This window comes from Lepus europaeus, chromosome 12, assembly GCF_033115175.1.
Source record: "Lepus europaeus isolate LE1 chromosome 12, mLepTim1.pri, whole genome shotgun sequence".
Taxonomy (NCBI): Eukaryota; Metazoa; Chordata; class Mammalia; order Lagomorpha; family Leporidae; genus Lepus; species Lepus europaeus.
In genome coordinates this window covers 24650725-24667872 of record NC_084838.1, presented here as the reverse complement: position 1 = coordinate 24667872, position 17148 = coordinate 24650725, and the positions used below count along the sequence as shown (strand labels likewise).

Here is a 17148-nt window from a genome sequence, read left to right as displayed (position 1 = left end):
GGCTGGTGCTGTGGCATAGTGCTAAAGATATGATGGGGTGCCTACGGTGCCAGCACCCCATAATGGGTGCAGGAAGCTTCAGGCTCCTGGCTTCGGATGGGCCCAGCTCCAGCCATTGTGGCCACTTTGGAGTGAACTAACAGGTGGAAGACCTCTCTTTCTCTCTCTAACTCTCCCTCTCTGTCTATAATTCTGCCTCTCAAAAAAATACATAAATCTTAAAAAAAAAAAAAAAGAAATGAAGAAACATGTACTGAAGTATCTTGCCTTAAGGCAAGAGCTGGACAGTTTGAGGAAAGAATAGGTTGGTCTGAAAAACATGTAGGCAGAAATTTTAAGAAAAGTGTAATGCATTTATTTGAATAAAAGGAGCCCTTGAATTCAGAGGAGTGAGGCTCTTCACGGCTTTTGAAAGGATGTTTCTGTGAAGGATAGCGATCGTTGAGTTTTTCTAGGTACCAGCACTAGTTCAGGCATGTCCAACACATCAACCCATTTGACCTGCACAACTGCTCTCCCGTGAGTGATTCTGTGCATGCTGGGGAGGTGGGGAACAGTGTGGAGGATCTGTAGAGTGGCCAGCCTCAGGATACTCAAGGAATGGCAATAAAATGTTGTGTACTGTTATATAAAAATAAAGTGCTTTACATGGATTATCTCATTTAATCCTCATTTAACAATCTCATTCATCCTCCTAATAATCCCTCAAGGCAGGTGTTACTATCACTTCTGTTTTGTAGATCAGAAGATTAAAGCCCATGGCCAGGAAGAAACTTCCCTAATGTTTACACAGTCACCAAGCAGTGTAGTCAAGGCCAAATGAAGGAGCAGGCATTTAACCAGTCGTTAGGATGCCTGCATCTCACATCCGAATACCTGGGTTGGGTTCCTGGCTCTGGTTCCCGACTCGAGCTTCCTGCTGATGCAGTGATGGTTCAAGTGATTGGGTTCTTGCAACAATGTGGGAGAGTGCATTCTCCACTCCTGAGCTTCAGCCCTAAGCCCAGCCCCAAGCTGTTGGCGGCATTTAGGAAGTGAGCAAGTAGATGGGGAGTTCTCTCTCTCTCTCTCAAATAAGTAAAAGAAAATATCAAAAGAAAAAAGTTCCAGGTGCATGACATTCATGCATTCATGGGATGCAAAGTGTTAAGAAATTTAAAGAAGAATAAATCAAGGCAAGTTGAATCTACAATCCATGCTCTTAGCAACAAGAATCCAGTGGTTCTTCATTTTGATTTTAATTTCATGCATTACATATTACTGAATGGGTAACACAGTCACTGTTTCAAATACACCAGAAGTATGCAGCCACACATCTCTCCCACCTCTGTCCTGCCCTATAGGAAACCAGAGTTCACACTTTTTTTGAGTAAATGTCCAGAGTTGTTATATGCCCAGACAGAAGGGTCTATAGATCCAGTTAGGCATCTGTCTACTTGGATGGGCAGTCTTTTTCTGTTTTCACATAATTGGATGCTTTTTCTACATCCTGTTCTGAATCTTGCTGTTTTCACTTGACACTTTGTCTTGGAGAGCATTCTATATTAGAATAAATAATAATAGTAATCTAGTGTAGAATATTTACTATTACCAACAAACAGCCTAGAACAAGAATAATGGAGTAATAATAAATGGAATCTTCACTTTTGCTTATGATTCTAGGATATTTCTGTGTAGGTAGGAATCATAATTTATTTATGATTCATAATTTATTTATATATCTGAGATGGGCACATGGGTTGTTTCCAATCCTCTGCGCTACAGTGCTACTAACTGGATACATGGTCTACTTCACACAGGTGGGCAACATGTTCCTTAAAGCTGAGTGCTGGATGAAAGCAATTTGCATCATAACTCAGAGAGCAGTTAAAAATCCAAGGGACTTTCTATAAAATGATTTTTTTCTGACTATAAAAAATAAATGATAATTACGGGAAGAACCCTAAACTCACCCTAAAGGTGTTAATAAACCTAGAAACGTGCACTGTCAATCTCTGGGGGTAATGGTGCTATCTCTTTTTGGCTCAATGCCTTAAAAGGTTGAAAACATGGCCAGGTCTTTCTCCCTCGTTCAGCCTCTCCACGGCTTCCTCCACTTCTGCCCACTTCTGGGGTTGTTCTTTCATGAAATCTTCCCACTGGAGGAGGTGCTGCTTCTCATTAGCTACTAAATGGTCATTATACATCTTTTTCTGTTCCTATTCTCTCTGTTGGAGTCTACAGACTGAGTAACTGGCCACTTGCAATCTCTGGAGGGCTTGCTTTAAGTTGTCCTGCACTGTTTCTCTACGTTTGGGAAGAGTGTGTTCATTTGTTTCATGGATCATATTCTTCGGATTTTCAAGAACTCACATTTCCTGAAGACCATGTTGTTCTTCAAATTCTTTTACAAAATAACGAGTTTCTTCTTGAATAACTGGTCTGTGATCCAAAAGTCTCAAATGAATTTCTCCAAGATCCTTGATAATGAGATGTGCTGAGCCTGTGGTCCCCAGCAAGTCCCGATTCTTGCTGCCGCCATCCGGGGGGAACTGACAACCAACAGGAGCCAGGAACTCTATCTGGGTTTCTCACGTGAGTGGCAGAGGTGCAGACACTTAGACCATTGTCTGCTGGTTTTCCCAGGCAATTAGAAAGGAACTGGATTGGAAGTAGAGCAGCTGGGATATGAACCAGTATCCATAAGGGATGCTGGTATTACAGGTGGTAGCTTTATCTACTACATCACAACACTGACCCTGAACTCCTTTTTTTTTTTTTAAGATTTATTTATTTATTTGAAAGTCAGAGTTACACAGAGAGAGAAGGAGAGGCAGAGAGAGAAAGAGAGAGAGAGAGAGAGGTCTTCCATCCCATGGTTCACTCCCTAATTGGCAGCAATGGCCAGAGCTGTGCCAATCCAAAGCCAGGAGCCAGGAGTTTCTTCTGGATCTCCCACTTGGGTGCAGGGGCCCAAGGACTTGGGCCATCTTCTACTGCTTTCCCAGGCCATAGCAGAGAGCTGGATTGGAAGTGGAGAAGCCAGGACTTGAACCAGTGCCCATATAGGATGCTGGCACCACAAACGGTGGCTTTACCCGGTACACCCCAGTGCCGGCCCCCTGATTTCCTTTTTTTTTTTTTTAAATATTTATTTGAGATAAACAGACAGACACACATATACATACACACACACACACGTCCAAGGAGATAGAGACAGAGATAGAAAGAGAGACAGAGACAGAGAGAATGCTCACCTACTGATTTATGCCCCACTTGCAGGAAACAGCTGAGGCTGGGCCAGGCAAAAGCCAAGAGACCAGGCTCAGTCTGGCTCTCCCATGCGGCTGGCAGGACCCAAGTACTTGAGCCTTCCACTTGCTGCCTCCAGGGTGCACATTAGCAGGAAGTTAGAGTTGGGAGCAGAGCCAGGACTCTAACCCAGGCCCTCTGATATGAGATGTGGGTGTCAACTGGCGTCTTAACTACTAGTCAAACACCCATCCCTGAGTTTCTTTTCATCTATTCATGTACTTACCTTTGACATTTCACTATTGGGTTTTTTAAATTAAGCCTTTTATCCTGAATATTACATCATAATTATTTATTTAAATATTCTTTGCAAGTGGCATTTTGAAGATTGCCTATAATTCTATTATATGACTGTATTAGTTTATTCTCTGTTGCTACCAAAATACCTGAAGCGGGGTGGGTACTTCATTAAGAAAAGAGATTTATTCAGTGCTGGAGATTCCAGCACATGGCACCAGAATCTGCTCAGCTCTGGGGAAGGCCCCCTGGGCTCCTTCACAACAGGATAGATGACATCATGGCTGGAGATCATGCAGCAGCACAGGAAGCCAGGGGGCTTCAGAGCCCAGAATCACTCTTTATAACAACTGGTTCTATGGCAACTAACTGGGACCCCAAGAGAACTACATTAATCACTTCTAAGGTGGCTACTCCAAAGAACCAAATTACCTCCCATTTGACTCTACCTCTTAAAAGATCAACCATCTCTCAGCTTCACCCTGCTGGGGGCCAAGAGCCCAGTACATGAACCATTGGGGGAGATACCCAAACATCCTTAATAGTGGACACTTAGGTTGTCCCCAATCTTTCCATATTTCAGAAATCTCTGCAATGAATATTGCTGTACACAAATCATTATACCAATTTATGTTTTAGTTCCTAGTCATGTTTTATTCTAGTGATTAGAATTAATGACTAGAAGTTGGGTTAAAGACTATAAATATTTCAAATGTTCCTAATATATACTATGGAAATGCTCTTCTAGAAGGCTGTCCCCATTTATGCTCCAACCCTCCCCTCTCACCATCCCCTTTCCAATACTGAGTCTTACAGGAAACCTAGCAAAAAAGTGACATCTATTGCTTTCTTCTTTGGATTGTGCATGGATCACTTGTTCATTACGAAAATAATTGGAAAAGAACAAAGAAATAAAAAAATGAAAATCTCATCCACTATCACACAGTCTTGATCTAATCAACACTAAAATGTTCACTTTCTTTCCAGGATTTTCTCTATTCAAAGGTTTTCCATAAAATTATCATTAAATATGCTTTAAAAACATGACTTTTAATTTTTGCCAAGTTAAACTAAAATAACATCTCTTATTTTATGTCATATTTGCTGCAAATATTTTTCTCAGTTTCTTGAAATCTTTTCATCGTGTCTGTGGTACTCAGAATTTTCATGGTGCTAGATCTAGAAATATTTTTCTTTCATGTCTTCCCTAGCCCTTAACAATTTCATACTGTGAGGCAGAGCAGTTAAATAATATAAAAAAGGAAAGTCAGCAGGGAAACGAGGAAGAGCGCTGGCCTATATTCATTCAACAGACACTTACTAATGCTTCCTTATTGTGTGTGCGTGTGCATATGCATGTGTGTGCAGGTACACGTGTACATGTATGTGTGCCTGTGTGAAGGGGGCACAGAGAGGGACCATACATTATTCTCTCTTTAGCAGGCAGATAAGCTGAGCAAAGGTCATTAGAGAGGACCACAAGAGGATAGAGGGCTCCAGATGAGGAAGGAAGCAGGCTTCCTGGAGAAGACATTTGACTTGGACCAAGGTAGCTAGGAAGGCATGGAGCATGCAGATCCGAGGAAAGGAGAAGACTGAAGTGAAGGGATCATTGATGATGGCAGTTGTCACATTCTTTGCAAGAAGGGAGCCAGAAGACACGGTGGCTGCCTTGGCCAAAAACGTATCCTGAAGGTGGCTGGAAAATGGACTGTCCCAGGTAGCAAGAAAAGAGTTGTGTTGAAACAGATCCTCTTCATAGAAGGTCTGGAATTCCCAGATAACGTATCCATTTAATCCAACCACATCTGCAACACTAACTAGGAGCATGCCCTGCCAGAGTTGACGCTGTAAGTCAAGGTGGAGTAAAGGCTTTTCTACCCTTCTTGAAGACTGGCACTTGAAGTAATGCAGTCTCAGTTCAGATAACAAGAGGCAAGAACTTGGTGACTCTAGCAACTCTTCTGGCTTCTGGACTTTCTGTAGAGCCTTAGGCAACAAGGCCAACATGCTAAGTATTTTGGCTAGTGATGGGCTCACCGGAGAGCCCCCTGGATAGGCAATGCTTCTCTCATTCTTGAGTTCAGTCCTCAAGTTCTGTGGAAGTGGGTTTGTGATCCACCAACCAACTCTTGGGCTACAGTGATTGGTCCAAGGGGTGAACAGTTAACCTGAGCAGGACCACTCAGAGAGCTCTACTGAACAGTGCTGAGTGAGGATGGGGGGGACACTGTCTTTCCTCTTTGGCTTTGGAGCTGTGAGGAAGAGCCACCTATCTACTAGGCCATTCGAAGCCTTGCAAGAGAATAAAGGCTGAAAGAAGCAGAAACAAGAGGAATAAGAACCCAATCCCCCATTGAGCTTCCCTCCTTCCAGAATCTTCTCTCCATTCTGGCATTGCTCTAGGGTACTGCCCAGGGGACCCTCTCTGTGGCTTAAGCTACTCTGAGCAGGCTTTAGTGTTGCTTGCAATCTCAAGGATCCTGCCTGAGACAAGCAAGGGGGAAACGCTCTGATTCCTACACTTCTTTCACTTTTTCTATATACAGGTATTAGGAGCTCTATTCCAACCTTTAAAAAAATAATACAAGTAACAAATGTTCATTACAGAAACTTAATCTAAGCCAGCAAACAAAATGAAAGAAAAGCAATTCTTCTGTAACTCTATCCTTTAGAGATACACTCTTACCACATTGGCTTTCTCCCAGTTTTTGGTTCTTTCTATCTATCTATCTATCTATCTATCTATCTATCTATCATCTATCTAGCTAGCTACCTAGCTACCTAGCTACCTAACTAGCTATCTAGCTACCTAGCTACCTAACTACCTCTTTCTGTTATATATTCATCTTTGATCTACTATTTGTATCTATCTTTGATTTATTTATTGATCTACCTATCAACCTATGATCTAATCTAAAATAGCATTAGATACAACAGCACTTTGCACCATGAATGTTTGAATTTCCACATACCAACTCAATCTTCCTGCAACTTCAGCATGTTGGTATTATTATTTCCAGTTTATAAACCAGAAAAATGAAATGCAGAATATCCCAGAAAGGTTAAAGAAAAAACATTCTGAGAGGTGAGGGAACTTATCGGGACATATCACCAGTGAGTGGTGAGAAGCTGGAATTTGAAACTGGGCCGTTTGGCTCCAGAATGTATATTCTTAGTGACTGCCTTATATTGACTATCTAAAGTTGAATCACATAGTAACATCATTCTTTAATTTGAGTTTCTTTTGGATCAAGATAACATGCATATTGAGAGAGGCCTCCTGGTATAACAGATTGAGCCAACACTTCAGACAGCAACATCCCATATCAGAGTCCTGGTTGAGTCTTGACTGGTCCACTTCCCATCCACATTAATAGACCTGAGGAGGCAGAAGATGATGGCCCAAGTACATCATAAAGCAGTCAGCTTTCCCAGCAGTGGCATGACTGGGTTAGTAGGTTTGTGCATGTTATGGCTTAGATATCTGCAAACAAGTGCCACTTGGAACAAATTAAACTCTGCCTCCTGGGAGTCCTGATGCTCTTTTTAGTGTTTTTTCCCCCCAATTTTATAAAATGGTAATTAAATTAACACAACGTAAAACTCACCATTTCGGGGCCAGTGTCGTAGTGCAGCGGGTAAAGCAGTGGCCTGTGATGCCTGCTTCCCTTATACGCGCTGGTTCCAATCCTGGCTGCTCCACTTTTGATCCAGCTCCCTGCTAATGGCCTGGGAAGAACCACAAAAGATGGCCCAGGTGTTTGGGCCCCTGCCACCCACATGGAAGACTCAAAAGAAATTCCTGGTTCTTGGCTTTGGCCTGGCCCAGGCCTGGCTGTTGTGGCCATTTGCGGAATGAGCCAGAGGATGGAAGATCTCTCTCTTTCTCCAACTCTGATTTTCAAATAAATAATTCTTAAAAAAACAAAACACCTCACCATTTCAAAGTGTGAAATTCGCTGGTTTTTAGTATATCACAACATTGAGCCACAATCTCCACTGTCTAATTCCAGAATGCTTTCATCACTCCAGAAAGATACCCCGTGCCCATTAACAGTTACTGACCAGTGCCCCTCCTCCCAGCCCCTGGCAACCACTGATCCACTCTCTGTCTCAACAGATTCGTCATTTCTGGATGACTCATATAAGTGGGATGTGGCCTCTTGTGAATGGCTTCTTCCACTTAGCAGAACATTTTAACACTCACCCATGTGTAGCAGGAATCAGCCCTTCATTCCTTTATTATGGCCAAATAATATTCTACTGCATAGCCACATTTTTGTGTCTCCAGTCACCTGCAGACGGACATGTGGGTTGTTTCTATTTTTGGCCTTGATGAGGAATCCTGTTATGAACATCGTTTTTAGTTCTTGATGGCATGACGGAAAGAGAACAAGCTTCTCTTGAATGAAGTGCACTTGAACAGAGGATGATAAAAGACATTTATCAAGGATGGCTTGCCTGACGCCATTGGAAGCCAGAAAAGATAGAAATAAAGGAGCTTGGAGGGGAGGGTGTCTAGAAGGAAGAGAGGAGCTTTGGGGCCCCTTGTGCTCCTGCACTTCGGGAATGTCTACACAAGGCAACAACAGAATTCCTGCAAGTTCTCTGTAGACATGGATGGAGCTCCAATTAGGGTAGTGGACTCCAGCTTAGGCCTTAGAGCCATCAATCAACCAAAGACAACGTGGATATGATGCAAAAAATGCATGGCTGAAGGACTGTAACGTCACCACCTATATTAGATGGTATTTTCCTGGCCTTTCTCAGCTCCTTCTCTCTCTCTCTCTTTTTTTTTTTTTTTTTTTTTTTGACAGGCAGAGTTAGACAGTGAGAGAGAGAGACAGAGAGAAAGGTCTTCCTTTCATTGGTTCACCCCCTAAATAGCTGCTATGGCTGGTGCGTTGCGCCGGTCTGAAGCCAGGAGCCAGGTGCTTCCTCCTGGTCTCCCATGCGGGTGCAGGGCCCAAGCACTTGGGCCATCCTCCACTGCCTTCCCAAGCCACAGCAGAGAGCTGGACTGGAAGAGGAGCAACTGGGACAGAACCCGGCGCCCCAACCGGGACTAGAACCCGGGGTGCCGGTGATGCAGGCGGAGGATTAGCCTAGTGAGCCACGGCACCGGTCTGTTCCTTCTCTCTCAAGTCACTGAGTTTTTATGGTAGTTTATAAACAGCATGCCTTTAGTTTAGAAATTAGACTTAATGGCCTTGATTATGACTGAGCATTCTCTCAGTTATGTACCCTCTGCATTGGCCAGGGTGGAATCCCACAGCAACCCAGACTCTGGCCTGACCCCAGGGAAATCTAAGAGCTAAGTTCTCCCCTGGAGCCCCTGGGGGGGGGGGGGGGCTATGTGAGACTGCAGACCCTGCACCCTGGCTCTAGGCAATGGCCCTTCACACCAGAAATTCTATCATCTTTTTTTTCTTGTTGTCATGTATGTTTTGAATAAATTTTATTGCACTTTTCTTCTCTCCCTGTATTGATGTTTCATAGATGTGCCAAAAGCTGTCACATACAATTTAGTCCATAGGATACAGGAAAATGAGATAGGATCAAGACCAAATAGGTAAAGAATTGAGATCTTGGATTTGCTGCTAGCTGTAAGTGATGAGTGGTCTGGTTGACCTCTTGGGGAAAGTGTATAGATTTTCCATCATACAAGGGATGGCTGTTCTCTGTTAGGCAGGGGGCATTGTTATGTTTTAGAAGAATGAGAAGGCCACTGGATAGTAGAAGAGGTGGATTTTAGTGAAATTTTAATCACCCAGTTTCTGTATTTGGACGTCTCACCACATGAGGCAGAGCTTTATCTCCCATTACAGAAAATGCCACGTGCTTGCATTTCCAGCATCCCTTGCAGCTAGACATATGCACATGAACTAGGCTCTGCTGATGACAAGCATCACCTCTGACTCTAAATCAGAGCTCACATGCCAAGGAGCAGGGATTATGGTAGCTCCAGGAGCAGTTTTAGTGAGGGTACGGAGCAGGGGGTGCCCTGGAGGCAGAAACAGTTACTGCACGTCCTGTGCTAAGGAGCAGTGGCAGTGGGGTCCTTAGGAACAGAACTAAGATGGGATTTGGGGGACCAGCATTGTGATGCAGCAGGTTAAACTGCCACCTGTGATACTAGCAACCCATATGGACACCAGTTCAAGTCCCAGCTGCTGCACTTCCCATCCAGCTCCTCCACTAATGGCCTGGAAAAGCAGTGGAAGGGCTTGGACTCCTGCTACTCATATAGGAGACCTGGATGAAGCTCTTGGTTCCTGGCCTCAGCCTGGCCCAGCTTAAGCCATTGCAGCCATCTGGGGTATGAGGCAGTTGATGGAGAGCTCTGTCTCTCCCTCTCTTTCAACATATATAAATCTTTAAAAAGTAAAAGATGGGATTTCGATATTGCTCCTGGCCACACCCCTTTAGGAGTACTCTTCCAGCATGGGGACTCCCATTTGTTTGTGGAGGTGGGAGAGGGCAGAAGTAATTCCTCCTTTTATGCACAATTGTCTCCTTGTCATTATTTCAGGGGATCCCAGTTCAGGCTCCAGGGCATGAAGCTTATTTCCATCAAAAGTTTGTTCAATAAGATCTTGGGGTTGCTACTGAGTGGTAACTTTGGGGTGGTCCTGAAAGACAGCTGAAAGTGTAGACCCATTCTTCAAAGCCTCCAATCAAAGGCATGGATGGAGCTTCAGTTGGGGTAGGGGGCTCCAGCTTAGGCCTTAAAGCCAATTAACCACTGGTGACTGATTGTGTAGGGCTCTGGGGCAGCACGGAATTTGAACCAATGGTTCCTGTGGTCTCTGTGAGGAAAGATGGTTGATACTGCCAGCTTTCACAACTCCAGGAGGCACTATTCACCTTGTCATCTATAAAGAGAGCCAGTAAAACCATTGGTGTCTACCTGGCTGCATGATGGGCTGCTCACTAACTGAGACCCAGTTGGGGTGGGGGCTTCAGAAAGGCTGCTCCCCAGCCACACCCTTAAGAGAAAGGAAGGGTTGCTACTCATCTATGCTAGAGGGGACCAGGGTAGAGCTGACCCCCACTGAAGAAAGCCACATATAGTTCATGTGCCAAGACCACCAGCCAATAGAATCCATCAGGACGCAGGTTAGAGACCTCGCCCCAGCTCCAACCCCAATGTACTGTCTTCCTTGTCCTCCCTTCTTTTGTCTTGTCCTGGGACTCTTGTGGGTGGGGGGATGAGCAGGTGGAGGCATAACCTGCTTGAGTTTCATTGTGGAATTTGTGTTGTCTCCTTTGAGGGCAAGAGGCTGGGTGACAATTGGGAAAGGATGGGCAGCCAAAGGAAGAGCTATACCAGAGACCACTAACTGTCCCTCAAACCCAGACACAGAACAAAGGTGACTCCCTGGTAGTAGGCATGGTCCTCTGGCCAAGTTCTGATCAATTGGATGTATGACATCCCGTGACATCTCCTAAGGGCAAGGGCCTTGCTTTCTCCTTTCCTGTTATCCATCCTGCTGACTGCCATGTGAAGACGGCTGGAGCTGCCATCTTGGACTCTAGGGAGAAGCTGTGAGGATGGTAGAGCAACAAGTTGGAAGGAACCTGGAGCCCTGTGACCCTGGACTACCCCATGGCAGTCCAGCATGACAGAGAATGAACATGTGCCTTGCGGAAGCTACAGCTGTTAGGACAGCTACACCTAATTCTCATCCAGATTTTTCCATGTCAGTTCGAGGCAGAGACAAGGGCTGTGTGTAGGTGGTCATGCTCCTAACCAGAAGGTGAGATGGGCAAAGAATAACCTTCTCCGAAAGAATTAATTAAAAGAACAACAGCAGAAAACCAAATAAAACACTTGTAGAAACTAACAGTGATTCAAATAATAATGTCAACAGACAGTAAGTGTTGCATAGCTTCAATATTTTTATATTGATATTTTATATTTTCAGTAGTTACTAACAGAACACGTCAGAATCAAAAACATTCCAGATATACAGAAAAAAATATTGCTGATCAATTAAGATACTTTCAAAGAGAACATGGCTTAATACAAATCCTTTGGTTGCTCCAGACAGAACGTGAGCTATACAGATGGCGGGACATTCCGGCTACCGGACTCCGATGCACTTGGTTCCCCTGGCTGAGGTCACAGTCTTTGCCATCTTTACTGAGACTGCTGGCAGCCCAGGCTGATGGGCTAGAACCAGGGGTGGCAATCCCGGCCTTTGTAGCCACCAGTGCCAAGGCCGAGGGACAACCGCTTGGGGACAAGTCACGGCAACGTGCTACCTCTCTAGCAGCTACACAGCTTTGGTTTAGGCTGTTGAGTCTCTGGGACACCAGACTTCCAGAATGACAACTCTAAAGCTCATCTAGTCCCGTCCAACCTTCTCCTGCGACAGGCAAGTTGAAACCTGGCCTGAGGGGTATGTGGCTGGCCTGTAGGCGGTTCTAGACTCCACAACCCGCCTCTACTTCTGCCTCTTTGTGGCCTCTGAAGAAGACAGCCTGTTGCTTGTCCCCAAATGATCATTCCTGAGGAACAAAACCAGTGTCAACCAGCGGCAACACGGCAGCCACAGCACCTGTGCTAAGCCAACAGCATATTTTAAGTATAAATTATTGGGGAAGGAAACTAAAGACTGTGCTAAAGTTTGAGATCCACCCTCATTCCCTTACCAGATTGAGTTAAGCTTCTTTCTCTAGAAAGTCAACATGGCAAGAGGTTCTAGAAAGGGACCCAGTAGGGACACTGCCACCTGGGTAAGTGCACGAACCTGTGTGTCTGGTGAGATCTTCCAGTCAGAACACAGGCAGTCAAGGGCGGCCCTGCTCACCTCCAGCTGTATCTCCAGGTAGACTATCTACCCCGACTCTGACGCACTGTTCACGGAGGCCCAGCACAGGTGTCTGAAGTGTAAGTGCTTAAGCGGAGGGGGTGGTGAGACAGGAACCCTCAGGTGTAGCTTCACCTGGCGCTATTCCAGAGTATTGACTTCTTGAGTTTGTTCCTTTCAGTTTTTCTCTCGTGTGGTCTTTCCCAGGACTTCACGGCAGGAGTCACTGGGTTTGAACTGCTGGAAGGCACAGGGGTGCAGAAAAGCCAGCTAGAACCAGTGGTAAGCTTTCCAGAAACGGGTATGGCTGTAATGGCAGCGCTGTGTCCACCACTTTCAATTAAAAAAAAAAATATTAAAAACCTGTCTCTGAAGGCATTTAGACGTCTCAAGGCTTCTGCACACAGGGTGCTGATGCACTGTATCCTGGGCGATGCTTGGCTCACTACCCTGACAGCTCTCCCGGGTAGGCCAGTGTTCCCTCCTCCGGCTCGTCTTTTGGTTCTTTGCTCACAGAATCTGTCTGGGTCCAGACTGAACAAAGAAACGGTCTGATTGTCCTTGGCGCTCTTGCTCTCGCATTCTGGGAGAGCATCTTTTGGAGGAGGTAACTTTTCTAAGTGACATACCCAGGGGGTCTCGGTCCGTATTCCAGCAGAAGGGAAATTCACAACAGCACGAGTGCCCTCTGCATTTGCCCTCGCTCACACACAGGGACTGGAGGTTGCCCTCCTAAGTGCCCAGACTAAAGTTCTCCTACCCTCCCAGCCCTACACTCTGCTGTGACTTTTTGATTCCCAGCACAGGGTCTCGGCAAGGTGGATCAACACCCTCCCACCCCACCATGGAGCGGGGCAGTAAAATACCCATTGAAAAGATAGGAAGTCTGCAAGTAAGGTGGGCTTCAAAAATTTGGGAGGAAATGGAATTAAAAGTTCATTTTGGTGCCAAAAAAAAAAAAAAAAACTCCATGCATTTTTTTTAAATAACATGTGTTTTCCATGAACCTTTTGAAGACCCCTTGAAAGCATGGATTTCAAAATTATTTTGCATCAAAATGAACTTACTTTTAACTCCATTTTCCATGAACTTTTTGAATTGCACTCATACACTAGATGTGGAGGCAGAAGAACCTTCAGAAACCTTGTCATATCGCCCCTCCTCCCCGCTGCTAACCATCTTGCTACAAGGAAACTGCCCAATTGGTCCAGTTTGTGAATTTATCAATATGGCTTCCTCCACATGTGCTGTAACAGGAAAGCAGCCTTTTTTTGGAAATACCACGAAGAAACTTTCTTAGCCTCCTCTTCTAAATGCATAGAAACTGCTATTTAAAGATACCACGTTAAAATGTTTACGTAATTTATTTTCCTTAAATAATCATTTGCTACAATCCTGTCACAAATTAAAAAAAAAAAAATCTTTGAACACAGTATTCACAAAGGCAGAATTCTTTAGGACAATCAAAGTCATGGTGTTCTTGGAATAAATTAACATCAAATCGTGTTTATATTCAGATAGTCTGGTGTTCTCCTTTGAAATGAAATGGAGACGTCGTAACCAAGGGTGACTGCACACTTTTGTTCTCCTATACAGAGACTCTTTCTTTATATAAACTCAGCGGTAATTTGAATCTGGTTAGGGATCCTGAGAAACGCTCAGGACAGATGCCCACACACGCGCACGCGCACATACTCACACGCACTCGCACTCATGCACACCCACGAACAACCCTCTAGAAGCAGGGTTTCCCGTGGTCAAGGACAGGAAGCTCTTTTCTCAGAAGGGCCAAAGATTCTGAATATCTAGATGCCACCATCCCCTCTCCCCTCGGGAAAATTGTCACGTTCAAGTGTACGGCTTGAAGTAGCAGCAATGTAACATCATAGATTCAGTAGTCAGTGATTCCAGTCCTGGGTTCTGAAGACACAGGAAGAGGCAAGCAGAGGCAAGAGATACACCTGTTTCTCATGCTAAGACACGCGATGTCACTGGGAGCCCTGGTTCGGAGTCTCAGCTGAAGTCGCCTGAATGTCCGCTCTTCACCTGCTCAGGCACTGGGTGGGGACCCCAGGAGGGCGGGGGCAGGGAGACAGGAAGCCAGGAGGGAAAGCAGTGAAGGCACTGCTCTCCTCCAGCCTGAGCGCTCACCGCCCTCCCTGCAGTGCAGTGATCAGGGGCCCCTACGCGCCAGGGGCACAGACGGAGGCAGCTCTGCCTAGGAGCACAGAAAACTCAGCCCTTGTAGTCCATACGCAGAAACACGCCAACATCCATCCAGGCCACCTGAACCTACCACACCGTCCTGCTTCTGGCGGGTCAGCAGTACCGCTGGTGTCCCCGCTCAGCTGTTGCCCAACGGGGGCTCACAGGGGTGTGGTGCAGTCTAGGGAGGCAGGCGTCAGGACAGGCCCCCACGTGACATCCCTTTTTGCTGTCTCTCTGGCCTTCAACGACGCTGTGATGGCATGCGTATCTACACCAGTTCCTATGTACAGGATACCTTTTCTACAGAAATTTAAAGTGCCTGGCTTTACATTAGCTCATTCCTTTCCCACGGCTCCTGGGTCCTCTCGCTGCCTCCGTAGGGTGGGTTTGAAGCCCCCTCTTCAGGAGATCGTCCCTGGGAAAGAGAAATGAGCATTTTTTTTTTCACAGTTGTCCTAACTGGGATCCAGCGTCTGGACCAAGGCTTCTTCATACACACGAAGAATTGCTTCACACACGAACTTGTACTGGCTCTGGAAGAGAACAGCAAGCGGTCAGGTCCAGCAGTGGCGCTGCACCTTGCACGTGGCTGCATCCTCTGCATCACCCACACACACGCTGTCTCTCTCTCTATATATATATATCCCTTTGCCTCTCAAATAGATAAGTTTGTTTTTGTTTTTAATGGTGTAGTATGGGGCCAGCACTGTGGCACAGTCAGTAAAGCAACTGCCTGTGGCACCAGCATCCCATATGGGCACCAGTTCGAGTCCCAGCTGTTCCACTTCCCACCAGCTTCCTGCTAATGTGCTTGTGAAAGCAGTGGAAGACGGCCCAAGTCCTTGGGCCTCTGCAACCACTCAGGAGATACAGAGGAAGCTCCTGGTGCCAGACCAGTCCAGCTCTGGCTGTTGCAGCCATTTGGGCAGTGAACCAACAGATGAAAGATCTCCCTCTTTATCTCCCCCCAACACTCTGCCTTTCAAATAAATAAATAAATATTTTAAAAAATTATTAAAAATGGTTAGTACTTGCATATGGCATACAAACATCCTCCTGTTAAATCATCTCCAGTTGACTCATTAATACAGTATACATGGTATTAAATAGTTGTTAGACTGCATTGTTTAGGTAATAATAACAAGAAAAAAAGTCTGCACATGCTCAGTACAGACGCAATTTTTTTCAAACACTCCTGATGTGCAGTTGCTCCACTCTGGGGTTGTAGAGCCCACAGGTAGAGCAGGCCGGCGGTAGTAACAATTGTGTAAGAAACACACTTCAGAGAGGTGTACAGGGAGAACGCACACCGTGGCAGAGCTCTTGCAGCTCAAAAATCTAGCGAGCTAATGGACATTTTTCCTTTCTAGGCAGCAATGAGGTCTTCCATGCTACAGAGAAGGACGGAGGATGGCCTTACCAGCACAGCCTGATATTCTTTCTCTTAACCAGATTTCCTGAGCACAGACTCATACACAACTTACGAGACTCATAATCTATGAGGCAAATCTTATAAATGTTGCCTACAGACCTGTAGGCAGACAGGGCTGGTGGGAGCTCAGAGTTCTGGTTCCTCTCTTTGCTGACTCCTGGGGATTCTGACCGAGAGGCCCCTCCTCCAGGAAGCCTTCCCTGACTTTGGGAAGCTTGCTTGAGATACTGGTCCACTGTATTCTCAGCCACCCTGTTAGACTAGACTAATCCAGCTCTCTGACATACACAAACGTGGGTCTCTCTTGCTTGTGTAGTCACCTGTCAGACGAGTGGATCACTGAACAGGGGTGGCCCCCTTTTTGCAGATGGGGAAACCACCCAAAGGTTGCTTAGCTGATGGGGAGGCCTAAGCCATGCAGAGGACACTTGCAGAGTCTTCCCAAGCACCCAAGTATGAGAGGGGAGAAGGAGCCCAAAGCAGGAGACAGCAGGGCCACGTGAGAAGCCTGCTAAGCTGAAAGGGACACCCAGGCACAGGTGTGTGGGATGAAACCCTTGGTGACCTCGACTTCCGACGGACAAATGGCGGGCCAGTGGTTCGGTGATGCGGGATGCAACCCCAGGTACTCCTTGGCCCTGTGGTGGGCAGGAAATTGACCACAAGGGGCAGCAGAAGTAGAGGGTGGGAAGAGAGTTAGGGGTGGGCCAGGGGTCCCTGTGTAGCCTCTAAGAAGCTCTGTGACCCTGGGCAGGTAACATAGTCCACTGGAGCCTCAGTGGCTTGACCCACGAAGCCCTTCGTCCAGGCCTGATCGGGTGTGAGAGCTCGGGAAGTCTTGGCCATCGCTGTTATTCTGATGCTACGATTTCTACTCACTGATGTCTGCACCATCATGGCGCGCTGGTCTCGCATTTTCCGGACAATATCCAGTGGGTACACGGGCAGGTTTCGCTCAATTAAGCACATGGCCGTTTCCATGGTGACCAAGACACCTGTTCGACCTATGCCGGCACTGCAGAGGGGAGAGAGGCCAAGATGTGGGACTTGCCAGGCAGCTCCTGGCCACTTCCTGCGTGGACTCAGGAGGGCGCCCCCTCCCCCCCCCCCCGGCCTTCAGGAGTAGGAAGCGCAACTCCGGCTAAGAACATCTTCCCCATA

At 46.1% G+C, this 17148-nt stretch overlaps 1 protein-coding gene and 1 pseudogene across 1 annotated transcript in view; both read right to left on the bottom strand.

Annotated features, from left to right (window-relative positions):
• Window positions 1–2032: 2032 nt before the first annotated feature.
• Window positions 2033–3526, bottom strand: LOC133770935 (biogenesis of lysosome-related organelles complex 1 subunit 5-like; annotated as a pseudogene).
• Window positions 3527–11420: 7894 nt separating this feature from the next.
• Window positions 11421–17148, bottom strand: part of PTPN3 (protein tyrosine phosphatase non-receptor type 3) — a 106184-nt gene continuing 100456 nt past the window's right edge. The window contains exons 25-26 of the mRNA XM_062207787.1: window positions 16867–17002; window positions 11421–15088 (exon numbers count right to left, since the gene is read on the bottom strand). Coding sequence (XP_062063771.1) covers window positions 15011–15088; window positions 16867–17002 — 214 coding nt within the window. The 3' untranslated portion in view covers window positions 11421–15010. The remainder of the gene's footprint in view (window positions 15089–16866; window positions 17003–17148) is intronic.